Source organism: Haplochromis burtoni, unplaced genomic scaffold, assembly GCF_018398535.1.
Source record: "Haplochromis burtoni strain Fernald_Lab_line unplaced genomic scaffold, NCSU_Asbu1 Contig_469, whole genome shotgun sequence".
NCBI lineage: Eukaryota > Metazoa > Chordata > Actinopteri > Cichliformes > Cichlidae > Haplochromis > Haplochromis burtoni.
In genome coordinates this window covers 430,199-445,551 of record NW_024582830.1, presented here as the reverse complement: position 1 = coordinate 445,551, position 15,353 = coordinate 430,199, and the positions used below count along the sequence as shown (strand labels likewise).

Sequence of the window (15,353 nt, the reverse complement as noted above, 5' to 3'; positions counted from 1 at the left end):
TCCTGCTTACATTCATGTGCAATTCAACATCGTCACAGACATAGCTTGACTTCATCATAGTTTACATAAGTGAGAATGTGGTCAGTCTGGAAAACAGAGACTAATGCATATTTGAGTACCGATTCTAATGCAAGAAAAACAAGTTCTGCACCCAGCTCTGCTGTGAGATCTTTATATGGACACAAACACAGGTCTATGTGGGAGATATCACAGAATTAAACGAAAGTAAAATGCCATCCTAAGTATATATTAGCATAGTATAAATTTTTCAGTCCCAGCCACAGACCTGGAGTAACAGGAGTCCAAATAATGAATGGATGCCTATGTCTACATCAAGCCAGCCAGCTTTTAATCAAATGGTTTTTTGTGTAAAACTGTTCATCAGAGCATTTCCTATTTCAGGATTTTGTTTACTCAGTCTGCTCCAGATTGCACCAGTTCCTCATCCAGCACCATCACTGGTGGTCCATTTTCTGCGCTGAAGTGGTTATTGTTTGCTGGTAATTCTGCGTATTTCTTATGAGAATGTCTTTGTTAAAACCACAGGAGAACAGCATAGTTGGATGATTATTCCCTCTCGAGTTTTCTCTTTGGCCCAGTGATTTTAGAATGAGGAATTCCAGCTATGCATGTTTCTCTGTTTAAGCAGTGTTGTTATGTCTGTCAGCGAGGAAACAGATTTCTTTTTCTATTTGAAACTGAACATAAAAAAAGAAACCCAGTCCACTTCCCGGATTCCAACAAAGAAAACTGTGTGATGATATCCTTTGACTTTGCAGTCAAAAACAGGAAAAATAGGACCGTCTTTAAAGTGTTTTTAAACTCAATCTCAAACACAGTGCACACAAACTGCAATATTAATTCATATAAGGTGCTATGAAGATTTTTTGATTTGTGGTTTCAGAAATAATTGTTTGCTTGGTTGATGTGGCTCATGAACTTAAATGTTTTCTTTTGGAAAAGTGCAGTAATATCAGCACTTATTTGGAACCGTCTTTCTTCCACACGGTTAATTGTTCATAGTCAGCAGGATGATTTTCAAGACATGGTCAACTTGTCCAGAATTGACTCTCTTCCAGCTCTGCAGCTCTGTCTGTCTCTTATTCCTGAACTGCCTCGCTGTGCTCTTTGCTGCTGGGAAAGTAGCAGAGTAGCAGACAGTGGATTTAACAGAACTTGTATTTTTCTTCCTACCATGAACCAAAAGAAAAAAAGAGAAGATACTCCCAGCCAACTAAAAAACTGTCATATCACAATGACATTTCATATGTGCTTTTTGTTTGCAATAAGTTGTACTCAAACATTGTGATTTTGGTTTTAGAGGTACTTTCTTCTCTTCTTTTGCTGGCTCAGCCTTTCCCATAAAGCTTTGTTCTTGTTGTGATTGGTGGTTATCCTGGTAGTGGACCAAACTCTAATATCCTAATATCTGTGGGTTGTTAGACATTATTCTTGTACTGCATTTATATTAATATTTACTTAGAGATGTATATATTATATATATTTAAATACGTTGTGCACCACGCCAATAAGATGAATCCTCATTTGTGTATAAACTGAGAATAAAATTAATTCTGATTCTAGCTACATCTCCCCTCTGCTAGATGGGGAAAACTGAGAGCTCAGTAAGCTAATCAGGTGACACTGAGTTTTGTAGGATGTTGTCACAGCATTGTGTGTGTTTACCCTGTGCTGTGTATCTCAGTTTGCAGTAGTGCAGATAGTATTTGGCTTTGCGAAAGCTCTTGTTGCATAGTGTGGTGCCTTGAAGGTCTTTGAGAAGGGTTTGGTGGGCAGTGTAGGCCTGTAGTTGAGCTATCATACAGTGTTTGCATATATTTACTCAGGGTTCGTACTTGGCTTTGCACTGCAAGACTCTTGTGGTGTTGCATGGGTTTAGCTGCTAAGCTTACAAGGTGTCTAAAGTTAGCATGGGTCACCACCACTGAGCTACTAGATGAGTTTCCTTTCCACCAGCTCTGGTTTATGTGGCTCTGTTGGTGACTGACTTCATCCCCTGCTGTGTGCTCTGTCTGTTGCTGGCAACGTAGCAGATTGGGATTTTATCTGAGCTTGTTTTTCTTCCTTTTTATTTTTAATCAGATACTCAACAGAAAAGGGAAGGTATTCCTAACACTCCCTAACGGTTATGCTAGAAACTGTCATGTCACAGTAAGGCCAAGCCCTCTTTGGCTAGGACAGCAAACAATAGCTTCAGTACTTTGATGTCAGCAAAAACACTTGCATAGAGATGGAATTTCTGGAGTCATCCTTTGTGCAATCATCTGTGCAATCTTTTGTGTGCTAATTACTCAAAAGTATTTTTAAAACATCCACAGACTGAAGTGAAAGTCAAGTGTGAATGGAAGCAAAACTGTCTCTAAAGATAATTTAATCATTTTATGGTAATAATAAGAGATACTTTATCCTGCAATTAGGACCTTCTTTTATTTCTTTTTCCACATTTTGATTGAAAAAATTACAACAGTAATCCTCTGTGGGGGGGAAAGGATTGGTGAGTTAGGAAAATCCCTCTGACACTGTGATGAATAATAATGAATGTGAGGGGAAGAAATACAAAAGTTTCCTGGACATACTCCACCACCACCACCACCATCTTCACCCTCCAAACTTAGACTCTGGTCTTTTTAAATAGGAACAGCTGCAGCAACATCAGGAATTGTGATGAGAATGCATTATTCCTGTCAAGGGAGGTTGCTGCCATTGGCGAGAGACACTGCAGTATATTATACTGATTTGTTTGTTAGTGTTCAGATTATGATGAGGTAATACAGACATGACTGGCAGTACCCAAGGCTTTCCAGACAGTGCAGTGAATGGTCTATCTGCTTATGGCTGAGAAACCTCAAACAAGCCTTGTAATTTTTGCACGTCCTCCCCTCAGTGTTTTATCAGATATATAACCCAATATTCACCTGCACTATATTAAGAGAATTATAGGAAGCCCCTGCAGCTCCATACGAGTGAGTTTTGTTTAAAAATGCACACCTGCTTGTTTCTAAGTCACGGTTACAGAGAGACCATATTTATCTCCCTGATGTGCAATATTTCCAAGTGCAATTTCTCATTTAGCGTGATATTCTGTTATAACTTCTTCTATTCTGTAGTTTTTTTCTTAATTTTTGCTGCTCTTAACTTTGTACTGTCTACTTTCTGCCATGACCAAACAAATTTTCCACATGTGGGACTAATAAAGCTTTATCTTTTCTTATCTTTAACGTCTCCTGAACAGCGTCATCAACGGGAACACATGCTGTGGGATTAATCTTTTTTTTATGGCATGAATTGTAAACAAAAAATGTGTTTGTAAAGGCTCTTGACGTAGAAGCTTTTAGTGATTTGCATTGCTAGAAATTCAGTTTTTCTTTGCCTTGTCCTATAGGACTTTTTTAGATGTCCCTTTTTAAACATGTGTTATCACTTGGATCTAAATATAATTTTTTTCATAATAAGAATAAGAAATTCTTTTACTGCTTTTAACTTACTTTGGCAGAAACAAAATGAACACCCTATTCCTCTGTGGAAGAAAAGAGCAGAATCACTGTGACAACATCAGAGGGAAATCCCTCAGACATCGTGATGAATAATAATGACTGTGAGGAGAAGAGATACGGGAAAAGCTTTGAAGAGAAGTGAAAAATATGGTTTCAAATACAGCTTACTAAAGCAGTTTAACTAAATTAAGCTGGTTATCAGATTGTCATGTAGTCACAATGTTTAATCGACACTGCTGGCTTATTTCTGGCATGGCAGGGTGTATGTCAACCAGATGTGGGCAAGGTCTGGCAATAATGGCACTATTTATGTTCTTGTTTTCCTATTTTAGTTAGAAAACCCAAATGCCATGTTGCAATACTATACTGCTATGGTAGCCAACATTTCAAATGCAGGTTTGACAGGTTTGTGAGTGTACATTTTATCCAAAACCTAGTCTACTCATGTTTACCACCAGGTGGCTGTAGCTCAGGAGGTGGAGCAGGTCACTTACTGATTGGACGGTTAGTGGCTCGATCCCTCGCTCCTCCAGTCTGTGTGTCAAGATTGTGAATGTGTATGAATGTAGTTAGGAAGCACTCAGTGTAAAGAAAGTGGGTGGATATGGCATGTTGTATAGAGCACTTTGAGTAGGGATGGGTATCGAAAACCGGTTCTTGTTGAGAACCGGTTCCCACTGTTTCAATTCCTTGGAATTGTTTGCCATTTTTACAAACGATTCCCTTATTGATTCCAGTCGCCCCGAATGACGTCACCACGTTGTGGAGCGTCATTTACCTGGCAGGAAACATGGCGGCTCAAACGCTCAAAAGTTTGGTTTTACTTTACGAGAACGGATGACAACAGGGCAACTTGCAAAGTAGATATTTCATTTAAGGGAGGAAACATTATGAATATGCAAAAGCATTTGCTCACAAAACACACGATAACCTTAAATGAATGTCGTGTTTTTAATTCCGCTCCGGACTCATGAATCTCAACCCAGCAGCAGCGGTAATGTTTGCACGTCCTCTCCCGTTAAAGCGACAGGTAAATAACCAACTAACAGTGCATATTATGTTAGCGCGTTCTGCCTTATTACAAAACCTGCCATTACTGTGCATTTAGGTGACCATGATGAGAGAGACAGACAGAGTTTGGCTCAGATGCTGGCAGTTTTTGCTGCAGTCTACCGGTAGCGTCTCCTTTCAGGCCAGGATAGACGAATGTCACCGATCAGTGACTGAGTTTGTGGTCAAAGGCTTGCACCCATTTGCCACAGCAGATGCCCCGATTTTCAGTAAGTGAATGTGTTTAATTGTAGGCAGGGACATTACTGGATATTCTTATGTAATTGCTACTGAATAATTTATGTTATACTTTGTTATTGCTACAGAATAATATTTATTTTATTATTTTACATTTACAATTTTTTTTCCTGGGGACCCTGTGACACCCCATTGAAGAGCCGTAGGCTGTGGATCTCTTAAGATCTCACTGTTGGGTTTGTAAGGCCATGTTACTCCTAAATTTCTATCTTGTGCAAAGAGAAGATATAAAACAAAGTTCTAAGCTAATCGACCTTAGTGTTCTGCTTTTTAAAAAAAAAAGAAGAATCGATAAAAAATCTAATCGTTTAACAGAATCGAAAATGGAATCGGAATCATGAAAATCTTATCAATACCCATCCCTAACTCTGAGTAATCCGGGAGAGTAGAAAAGCGCTATATAAGAATCAGTCCATTTACTGTCTGAACAGAGTTTCATCATGTTACTTTGTACTATTATGTTCCAGCACATGTTGTTATTACATGGCTTGATTAAAGTACACATTAGGCTGACATCTGGGGCCAGAGCTGAAACTGTTCTGGGCCAGCACAGGGCCAGCAGTGTGTCTGCAACTGGAACATGTGCTGGCCCATGTGTGGGCCACATCTGGCAAACCAGATCTGGGCCACCAAAGGGCCGTCATTCTTTGCGGTATGTGGGCCATGTGTAAGCACATTGTGTGGGCCAGATCCGGGCCATACCAATTTTGCTATGTGGGTTACAGAGCACCTAGACGTGACTGCAGTTGTAATTCTGTATAAATAATACTGAATTGAGCATTAGTTTGCATCGCTGGGTGTTTGGTACACGGGGGCAACTACTGAGAACAGGGGTGCCTCCAGAATTTTTTCATAAATTGTGAGGGACAGACAAATGTCACAACATGAGTGACAAAAATTGTAAAGGAAGGAATAAATAACTCAATAAACAACTCATTGTAGGGCACGTTTCTCTCGATTGCACTCTCGTTTATTAAAATTACTGCCAACATAGCACCCACTGCCCTCTGGTTGGTGCCTCAGGTCGCACACCTCCATACTCACTAGCAGCTTTTTCCCCTGGGCCATTCTGACTGTTAACAAACACTATATCTCCACACCCCACCCCTGTCCACCACCTCACCAATCTGAGCCATGGTCTGAGTAACCCTCATCACTCAGGCCACTCATACACAGACTCTGCACTCTGACCAAGTCCTTTTGCACCACTTCCAAGCATTTTGCTCTTCAATGTGTGCCTTTCTCTTGATTGTATACTTCTCCTGTTGTTTATTTATTCTTGCTGTCTTACTTTTTATATTTTATTCCATGCACAGTTGGCGTGGTGCGCCCTTAATTTCTTTGTGCATTTACAATGACATTAAAGAGCTATTCTGTTCTGAACATGAATGCTGACCAGTCCACTCTCAAATACACTGGTTGAAAGGTATTTTTGTCTTGAAGTTTGACTCACACCTGTCTGTTTTTCTACATATGATTTAAATTATTTTTAAATATGTTGCTAATAACAAAACTTGTTGTTTAGTTAAGTTTAGGCAATAAAAACTGCTGGCTTAAAAATATTACAGAAAATATCACAACATTTATTGAGACCTACTCTTTTTTTACAAACAAAGAAAAAAACAAACAAATGACATCCGAGACACTTTAATAAATACTTTTAGCTTGGTTTACTCTTGCCCAGGTCATCAAAAATGAAGACAAGGCTTCATTAAAACACAGTGAGACAGCTCTCAGTCACTGAGAGGAACTTTTATTGTTTTTAAACAGGCATGTGAACTTATGTACTGATGTATATAAAGTACATGAAACTAGACCATAACACTCCCCACTAACCCTCAGTTACAGAACAGAGGTGTTGTGATCAAATCCTAAATTTCAATAAAATGAAAGAAAATTAATCAATAACTGATAGGAAATAATTTTTATTATGCAAATTTAGGAGGGTTTTTATCTCAAAACATGCCAAGCTTAATAAAAATGTTTTTATAAGGAGAACGCTACAGTAGAGAGAGAGCGAGAGATAGAGATGAACTTTTCAAAACCAAAAGAGAAAGGAAGGGAGCACATGACCAAGAGGAATGACAACTGACTCAATTGTATGGGCAACAAAGGTGGGAGGACAAAAATGAAACAAAGGAAGTGAAACTTCATGTGAGACACAGGCAACAGTAATTGCCAATATTAAACAGGAAGACAAACACAAGTGAAAGCAGAGAGGCTAACAGAAATGAGACCAGAATGGAAAACAAAATTGTTACTAAACTGAATACTACTCAACAGATATACAGGAAAACTACAAATAATACAAACAATGCTATATTATCTTATATATCCATACAAATCATTGCGATTGATCCAGTAGGTTTTTTTTAAGAGGCTGACATTTTTTCCAAACTAATGTTATTTTGGAAGAAAATTTTTATACTGAGTAATACACAAACTGTTTTTTGATTTCTAGTTCATTAGGGTAGTTTTCTTAGCGATGCGCAGGGCAGTAGGTACGCGATCATATCTAATTCACTTATGTGAGGTTGTGCTACAGCTACACCTTAAACCTGTGGGTGGGTCCGCCTCTGCTAAGACCACTAAACCACACAGCATGCCTATAGTTCTCAATAGCGTTGCTTGTGCATCTTATTAAACCCCGTGCATTAAGAATATGCTGTCACTAAAGTTTATATGTATGTGAAGGCAGACGAGGGAGCAAAACTAAAACACCAATGATCCTCACAACTCTTCAAAGAAACTCAAATGACATCAGTCCTCTTTGTTTTATCGTGTCGTTTTCTTTATTGTATTTCCATGTGTTGGGTTGCCATTATGCTCTGTTTTTGCAAAAACTAAAATTAGTAAATAAATGAAAGCAATAATAAAGATATTGCCTGCAATTATTTTTTCAAAGTAGAAAGACCTGTTATGTATTCAAAACGGCACAGGGGATTTAGGAGTGGGATCTCACCGCTGCTAAGAGTTTTATTCACATCACATCATGCAGTTGACAGTTTACAGCTATGACAGCACAGCCTCCTTTAAAGTCATGAACAAAAATTAAATCAAGTTGCATAATCTCACTGTCAGTGTTGAGATTAGCACACTAGTTGCTCATTTAAAGTCCGCTGAGCACAGTGGCCTTTAAATGAGACATCAAATCATCTGCTCGAGGATGCGATACTGATGTGAAAAATGGTAAATGGCCTGCATTTGTATAGCGCTTTACTCAGTCCCTAAGGACCCCAAAGTGCTTTACACTACATTCAGTCATTCACACCCACATTCACACACTGGTGACAGCAAGCTATATTGTAGCCACAGCTGCCCTGGGGTGCACTGACAGATGCGAGGCTGCCGGACACTGGCGCCACCGGGCCCTCTGACCACCACCAGTAGGCAAACACGGGGTTAGTATCTTGCCCAAGGATATTTGGCATGCAGCCAGGAGGCAGCCTGGGATCAAACCACCGACCTTCTGGTTAGTGACTGACCTGCTCTGCCACCTGAGCTACAGCCACCCCATAAGAACAATGGAAAGAACAATGGAACCTTTTTTGAAAATGACGCAGCGTCCAAATCACCCAATATGTAGACATCAGCTAACTGCACATATTGTGCAAACAGCTGATGTCATACAAAATCATCTACATACTGAACAAAAAGGGGAGGAAATAATGAGCTCCTGAAGCTGCTGACGTTGCTTTTGTTTGCATAGACGTAATTAATAATGAATCACCAAAATATTGCACATATTGTGCTGATTTCACAGTAATCAGTGCAATATGTTCTGATTTCAAAATGTATGTGCAATCAGCTGATGTTGTACAAAATTGTACATTAACCTAACCGGGCCTTTTTTTCTTTGTACGTATGACAATAAACGCTTTGAACCTTTGAAAATTGTATGAAAAGGTGAGGGAAAAAAAGAGTTCCTGAAGTTGCTGATGGTGCATTTGTTGGCTTGACGTAATTAGTAGGTCCATTTTAATTTGATATGCTCAGGCATGTAAACTGTATTATTGTTAGTGAATTAATGTTAGCTATGAGATTTTAAAATTGCACTGCTGAACCCAAAATAGTTTCAGAGACTATGGCAAAAAACAAACAAAAAAACATAAACAAAACAAAACCCCACAGAACCAATTACAATCTCTGTAATCGAGAAAGTGAGACTTTTAAGCGCAAGTGTAAAGGTATCATAAAGAGCTACACTTACATACAGACCAAAATAAGAATAAAAAAACAACAACGACAACAAAGAAAAACAAAAAAAGGTTTATTGAAATGCTGATAAGCCAAATTCCAGAGCCAAACAAAAAAAAGGCAAAAACACAAACCACAAAAACTGTAAGCATAGGAGATGAAAGAAGAAAGGAAGTAAAAGCGAACATAACACATGAGAAAACAAATGGTCAAACTACAACAGGAAGTCAAATAATACTAAAACATGACAACATCCAAACCTGAAATACTGAACATAAAAACAATAAAAGGGGAACACAGAAATCAGAGGACATGACAACAAAGCCAACCAGCCTAACATGGATCACAACACGAGTGCAATCAAACTGTGTCATCACACACAGAAAGGTTTAAATCAATGAAAATCGGTATAGCGGCAGCCATTACATGCTGCTCGTGTGTCTGTTCTGGAGAAACCTTACCGTTGTAACAGCCTGGTGCCGGCGACTACCCATCTATGCACATGTATGTACGGACCGAGTAGAGCCGTGGAGACCTGGCTAGTGTGGTCTTATTTTGCTGACAGCGAATAAAGGTCTGTTGTTTGATTCAACTGACTGGCTTTGAGTTATCCGGCTAACCTCCACACCTCATGCCCGCTGGACCTGCTAGCTGCTCCTTCCTCGCCAGACTGCTGTTACAACAGTTTGTCAGACAACATCACATAGACTAAACAGGAATTTTGCAAGGACAGCTTCTGATTCTGGATTTTTCTATTTTTCCTTTCAAAAACAGAAAGAAACTTCCATTGTATCATTCCACACATGCAGAAAAAACTGACGTAGTCTCCAAGTCTGGTAAGTGAAGGCAAAGACTGGTAGAGTCCTCCAGCTAGAGAAACACTCCTAGCTGTATAGAGGTCTATGAGAAAATGGCCCTCAGCTCCATTAATCTATAATCTATATCTATAATCTTCCCCATGACCTTCACCCATGACCCATAACTTAATATTTCCCCATGAAATATCAAGTTAATTTGTAAATTATGGTCATAATAACAGGCAGAATTCAAGTTATTCTAGGTATGCTTGTCGGCTAAGGACTTAAAGAAGCTCAGATATAGAAACACAGGGAGGAGGGTAGGGGAAGGGAGGTGGGAGGTGGCATCCATCTCATGTGGTGAAGGTGGCTGTCTTGTCCTAATAACCAGCCTTCCAAGATCCAGTGTCCTTGGATCTTGGCTCATTCTTCACCACCTGGCTCAGCCATAGTGGAAATCCTCAGCTCCAGATTTATTAAACCGGATTTTACAGGAAACAAAGCAATAATTATACCTTGATTACATTTAAGTACAGCTTAAGTAATTTTAAGTAGTGTAATTGGTATCATGGTAATTATTTTTAGAAAAACCAAAATAAAACACAAAACATTCCCAATCTTAAATTGTTTTTTTAATTAATTAATTGCTGTTTGTTTTTAAATTTTCTTCGCTAAATATCTGTTGGGGTGACACGGACCATCATATTGTACTGTGTGTTCTGTCTGTCTGTCTGCCAGCCTGCCAGCCCGCCGCGTTAGTTTATTTTGTATGCTAGTTCAGCCAGTTTTCTGTTTTGTCGTCCAGCATTAAAGCCTTATTTAAGTTCACCTTTTGTTTCCGTGAGTCTGCATTTTGGGTCTTTTTCCTGCCTGCACACAGCCTTCACTTGACAGAAGATCGCGACCATATTATGGACCCAGCAGACATCGAACTTCAGGAGCGACGCCGAGCAGCCTTTGTCCAGCTGGAGGAGGAACTCCGCTGGAAGCCATGGCTCACCCCTGACGTCGGGCGCATTTACGTTGAAACCAAGCACACCATTGTTTTTCTTGTGACATTACCAATAAGTTTGATGTGTCACATGGTCCTCTTCCTTTTGAAAAAACAAAAGTTGTATCCAAGATGGCCGACTTCTAAATGGCCACCATGGTCATCACCCATCTTGAGGAGTTTGTCCCCTCACATATACTAATGTGCCACAAACAGGACTTTCACCAACCATTCCCATGTTATTACGGTGTATCCATATAAATGGCCCACCCTGTACTTCAAATAACTCACGCTATACCTTGTATTTCCTTCCCTGTAAAATATTTAGGCACGACCTACATTGAAATTCAAATAAAATGCATAAATAAATAAAATAAAACAACTAAAGTCTGTTTAATTATAGGGGAATAATGCCCTTACTGTCGGGTCATATTATAAAGTGTCACCCAGGATTTCGCAAACTCGCAAGTGACCTCTCAATAGATACGGCCACATTTTAAACCCCTGAGTCTGTGACTGCTCTGTAACGCTACATGGTCAGAAACAGAAGCTGGTTTACTTTGGCAAAGATTCACAGAAAGAACGTAGCCAAAATAACTGTTTAGGTTTTTTTTTTGTCAGTGACTTTGGTGAGAAGCATTTTGAAGTAAGGGTGGTGTTTCTCCACCTTTAATGAGGCATTGCACTGTTTACTTCAAACTCTCAATCATTTTGTCCCATGGTGCAGTTAGTTTGTGCAGATACCAACATGATAATCAAACTTGGGTGTGGACTAAAACAACCACATTGAAAGCCTTCGGAGTAGGTGGTCTTGATCTGGTTACAGTTGAACTCCGGAACAGTTAATTTATGGTGAAATTGTGATCCAGTCAAGCTTCTTCTTCCTGTATTTATTTATTTTTGCTCTTCCCCATCTACTCAGTGGGCACACTTTACTTCTTTCTGTGGGAAAGGAAATTATTGTTTTTTGTTTTGTATGTTTGCATTGGGTGAATTACTGCTGCCCATGTCTTCATTTTTATTTAATTTTATTTGCACACATTAAATCCTTCATGCATTTGTGAGATCTTTGTATTGTCAGAGAAAGAATCACGAATGTATTCAACATCACAACACTAAATGCAAACAGAGCCATACAAAGAGAATGTGCAGCCAAGAGAAGATTAAAAGCACAGAGCCCTAAATAGGTGTCAAGGTGATTACAAGGTGATTACATAAAATATTAATTTGCCTCATTTTTTTACTGCTTGCTGCACTTTCAATTAATTTAGCTGTTTAATAAACCCATCATCCATCCATTCGCTTACGCTTCTCCTTTTCAGGGTCGCAGGGGGCGCTGGAGCCTATCCCAGCTGTCATAGGGCGAGAGGCGGGGTACACCCTGGACAGGTCGCCAGTCTGTTGCAGGGCTAACACACAGACAGACAACCATTCGCGCTCACATTCACTCGCACAATCACACCGAATGGCAATTTGGATTTTCCAATTAACCTATCCCCACAAGGGTTTAATAAACCCATCTATTCAATTATTTAACTTTTTTAAAAAAAAAAAATCTTTTTATTCCTTTTTTTCCTCCATCTATTTATTTTTAAGGCATTTTCACTTTGCTTTCAGTGCCAGAAACTTCCAGTCAGTTTATCAGATTCCTGTAGCACTTTTACTTCCACTTTATCAAACAATGGTTTGTTCAAGTCATTGGCATTAGTTGGAAACACCAGATTATTAGCTGCAGTTAATTTAATGGATGTTAATAACAGCAGTGGTTTTCTGGAAGTTACACTAAGCTCTTTTACTATTAGCTGACTAACATCACCCTATGCTTTCATTTATTTGGGTGTTGTTGTTCCAAAATGGAAATTTGGATTCAGTTTACTCAAAGACGTCAGTACAGAGGTTTTCAAGGCACATGGGGAATGATTTTCGAGTGGACTTTGATTGCAGAGCAGCTTTGCCCTGCGTATTTGGGTTGGCCCTGCATAGGCGTAGCTGAGTTAGGAGAAAAAAAATGTTTTGCTGAGAAATGCAAGCACACTCATGAACAATATAATTTATAGAGAAAATTCAATTACCTGTTTTTAATTTGTTTCTCTCAAATGTTTTTTCAAATCTAAGGGTAAGATGACATGAACCTACAGCCATGGACCTTCTGTTTTTCCCCCATCTACAGGGTGAACCATTTATATTATATATAATAAAATGGGAATGGTTGGTGATATTAAAGTCCTGTTTGTGGCACATTAGTATATGTGAGGGGGCAAACTCCTCAAGATGGGTGGTGACCATGGTGGCCATTTAGAAGGCGGCCCATTTTATTATATATAATATAAATGGCCCACCCTGTAGATGGGGAAAAACAGAAGGTCCATGGCTGTAGGTTCACCCTGTACATTACAGAAGTCAATAAGAATGAAAATATATTAAAAAGAAAAAAGATTGCAAGTCAGCTTTATTCCATGATGCTAGAACATGTATGTGATCTTGAGGAATGAGGCTCCCTGTGCTGCAAATATATTTGCTTCACAAACTCACTGGTTTGCAAAACACAAAACAAGTATTTATTTAACCCTTTAATGCACCCATGTATTTAAATTAGTCTTTCTGAGGTAGCATTAGCAGTAACAGAAGAAGAAGTGGATAGAAACAATAACAGCTGGATAGAGGACATCACAGTCTCTGTGTATTAAAGGCCTTACACCTGCATTACTTTTAAAACCCTCTGGTTGCAAAAAGAAGTATGAATGTATAGAAGAGAAATCAGAAAATAACCCTGTGTTATTTTGGATTCACGACTTCTCTAATCACTTTCTTGATGTGTTTGTGGTCAGAGTCACTCAATTTAAGCCATTTTGAACACAACTTGGTGTTTAGTCTGTAAATTATGGTCCCACTCAGAGTCAAAATGTAGAATAAAGCAGCTTATGCGTTAGGGTGGGCCCAAGTACAGAGTTTTCGGCTCAGACTTATGGTCATAGCAAGCTAAGATACCCCAAACATTCAGCTTGAAGCGTCAAATCCAGAATATAATTCTAAAATTTGAACACAGTGGGCTGAAACGCATACTTGTCTTAAAACTATTTGGCAGATTAAGGAAGTATAAAGAAGTAATCCAATCCAAAAAAATGTTCAAATAAATAATGAAATTCCTATTTGCGTACAGCCTGTTTCATTGCATTGTTTCGTAATCAGCCATCCATCCATTTTCTACAAAATCTAATTTATGTGTGTGCAAAAATCATTTTGGTATCTGCTAAAGGCTCAGAGGTGAGGCCCACATTTAATGTCTGAAGTTCTTATGATGAGAAGGTTTGAGAGGAAACGTGCTTTACGCCATGCGTTTGAACTTTGGTTATTTGGACTTGCAGGTGAGAAGTGGAAATGAGTTTCCACCTCTTGTTCAGGCTCTACTTGGTGTGGTCTTGCACCCACTGACACAGCCTGAGGCAGTAAGTCTGTGGACTGACGGTTGAGAAGGACCGACCGGGGTGCCTCAACCTCTTCCACAAATGCTCCAGCCTCTTCTTAAAACTGTAAACTGTGAAAATGTCAATGATGCCGACAAAGTAGCGCTGCTCGGGGCCATCAATGATGTGAAGAGGATTCTTTAAGTTTGGCAGCAAACGTCGGTTTTGGGCTTGGAAGTCTTGCAGCTCAGCCTCGGCGCTTGCTGGCCCAGCATCCTTTGCACATGTTCGAGGAGAGCTGCTCCTTGATGCAGCTTGAGAGTGTGGTGTCTTTAAGCCGCTGTCTGTTTCAGATAAGGATAGGGCAGGGTTCTCGTCCACGACTACTCCGGGAACTGTGGCTGCATTCATATGGATTGGACTGGAGCCTGGATTCACAGACCTGAAAAGAAAAGCCATACAGATGAGAATGAGTCACTGAAACGGACACCCTAATTGACCCTTTTGTAATCTTTTCAGTCCGGTCTAGACAGATTACAACAGAGTTTAGGGCACCAAGTGAATCCAGACTGAATATACACATTGAATTCTCACGCCATTATACTCATGCATTAATTTCTGAACACCAGGTAACTGATGACTCATTTAGGGTTAAGCCTGGCGCTTGGGTTAGGTTACAGTCTACCATTTTTTATAATATTTATTCAAATTTGAAACAGTTAAAAAGAAAATATGTTAAGAGAATATATAGTCAAAAATCTGAAAGGTAATATCTTTTGGTTTCTGAGAAATGAGCCTAAATAAAAGCAACCCAGAGCAACCCTAAAATTCCACACTGGTTACTGCTGGCCTAATGGGTGTCAAGATGGTAAAGGCAAATATTTCATCCACCACTCCTATAGAAGAATGCACTAAGGCATGTGGACATGGTTGAAACGACTGCTGGTTGAACATCAGAATGGAAAAAAGGGCTTATTAAATTGACTTGGAACCTGGTGTGGTTGGTGGTGCCAGACAGGATAGTCTGAGTCAGAAATCCTGATCTAATGGAATTTTCACACAAAATGGCAAGGTGCACAGAGAGACAGGGAACCGAATGAAATTTGAACATGTTTTTTTTTTTTGCCTGTCCCGTTTGGCT

General features: G+C 39.4%; 1 protein-coding gene across 1 annotated transcript in view; it reads right to left on the bottom strand.

Moving 5' to 3' along the window:
• Nucleotides 1–14,059: 14,059 nt before the first annotated feature.
• Nucleotides 14,060–15,353, bottom strand: part of pip5kl1 (phosphatidylinositol-4-phosphate 5-kinase-like 1) — a gene marked incomplete in the record, with an annotated part of 55,751 nt that continues 54,457 nt past the window's right edge. Inside the window, 1 exon segment of the mRNA XM_042213697.1 lies at nucleotides 14,060–14,654. Coding sequence (XP_042069631.1) covers nucleotides 14,213–14,654 — 442 coding nt within the window.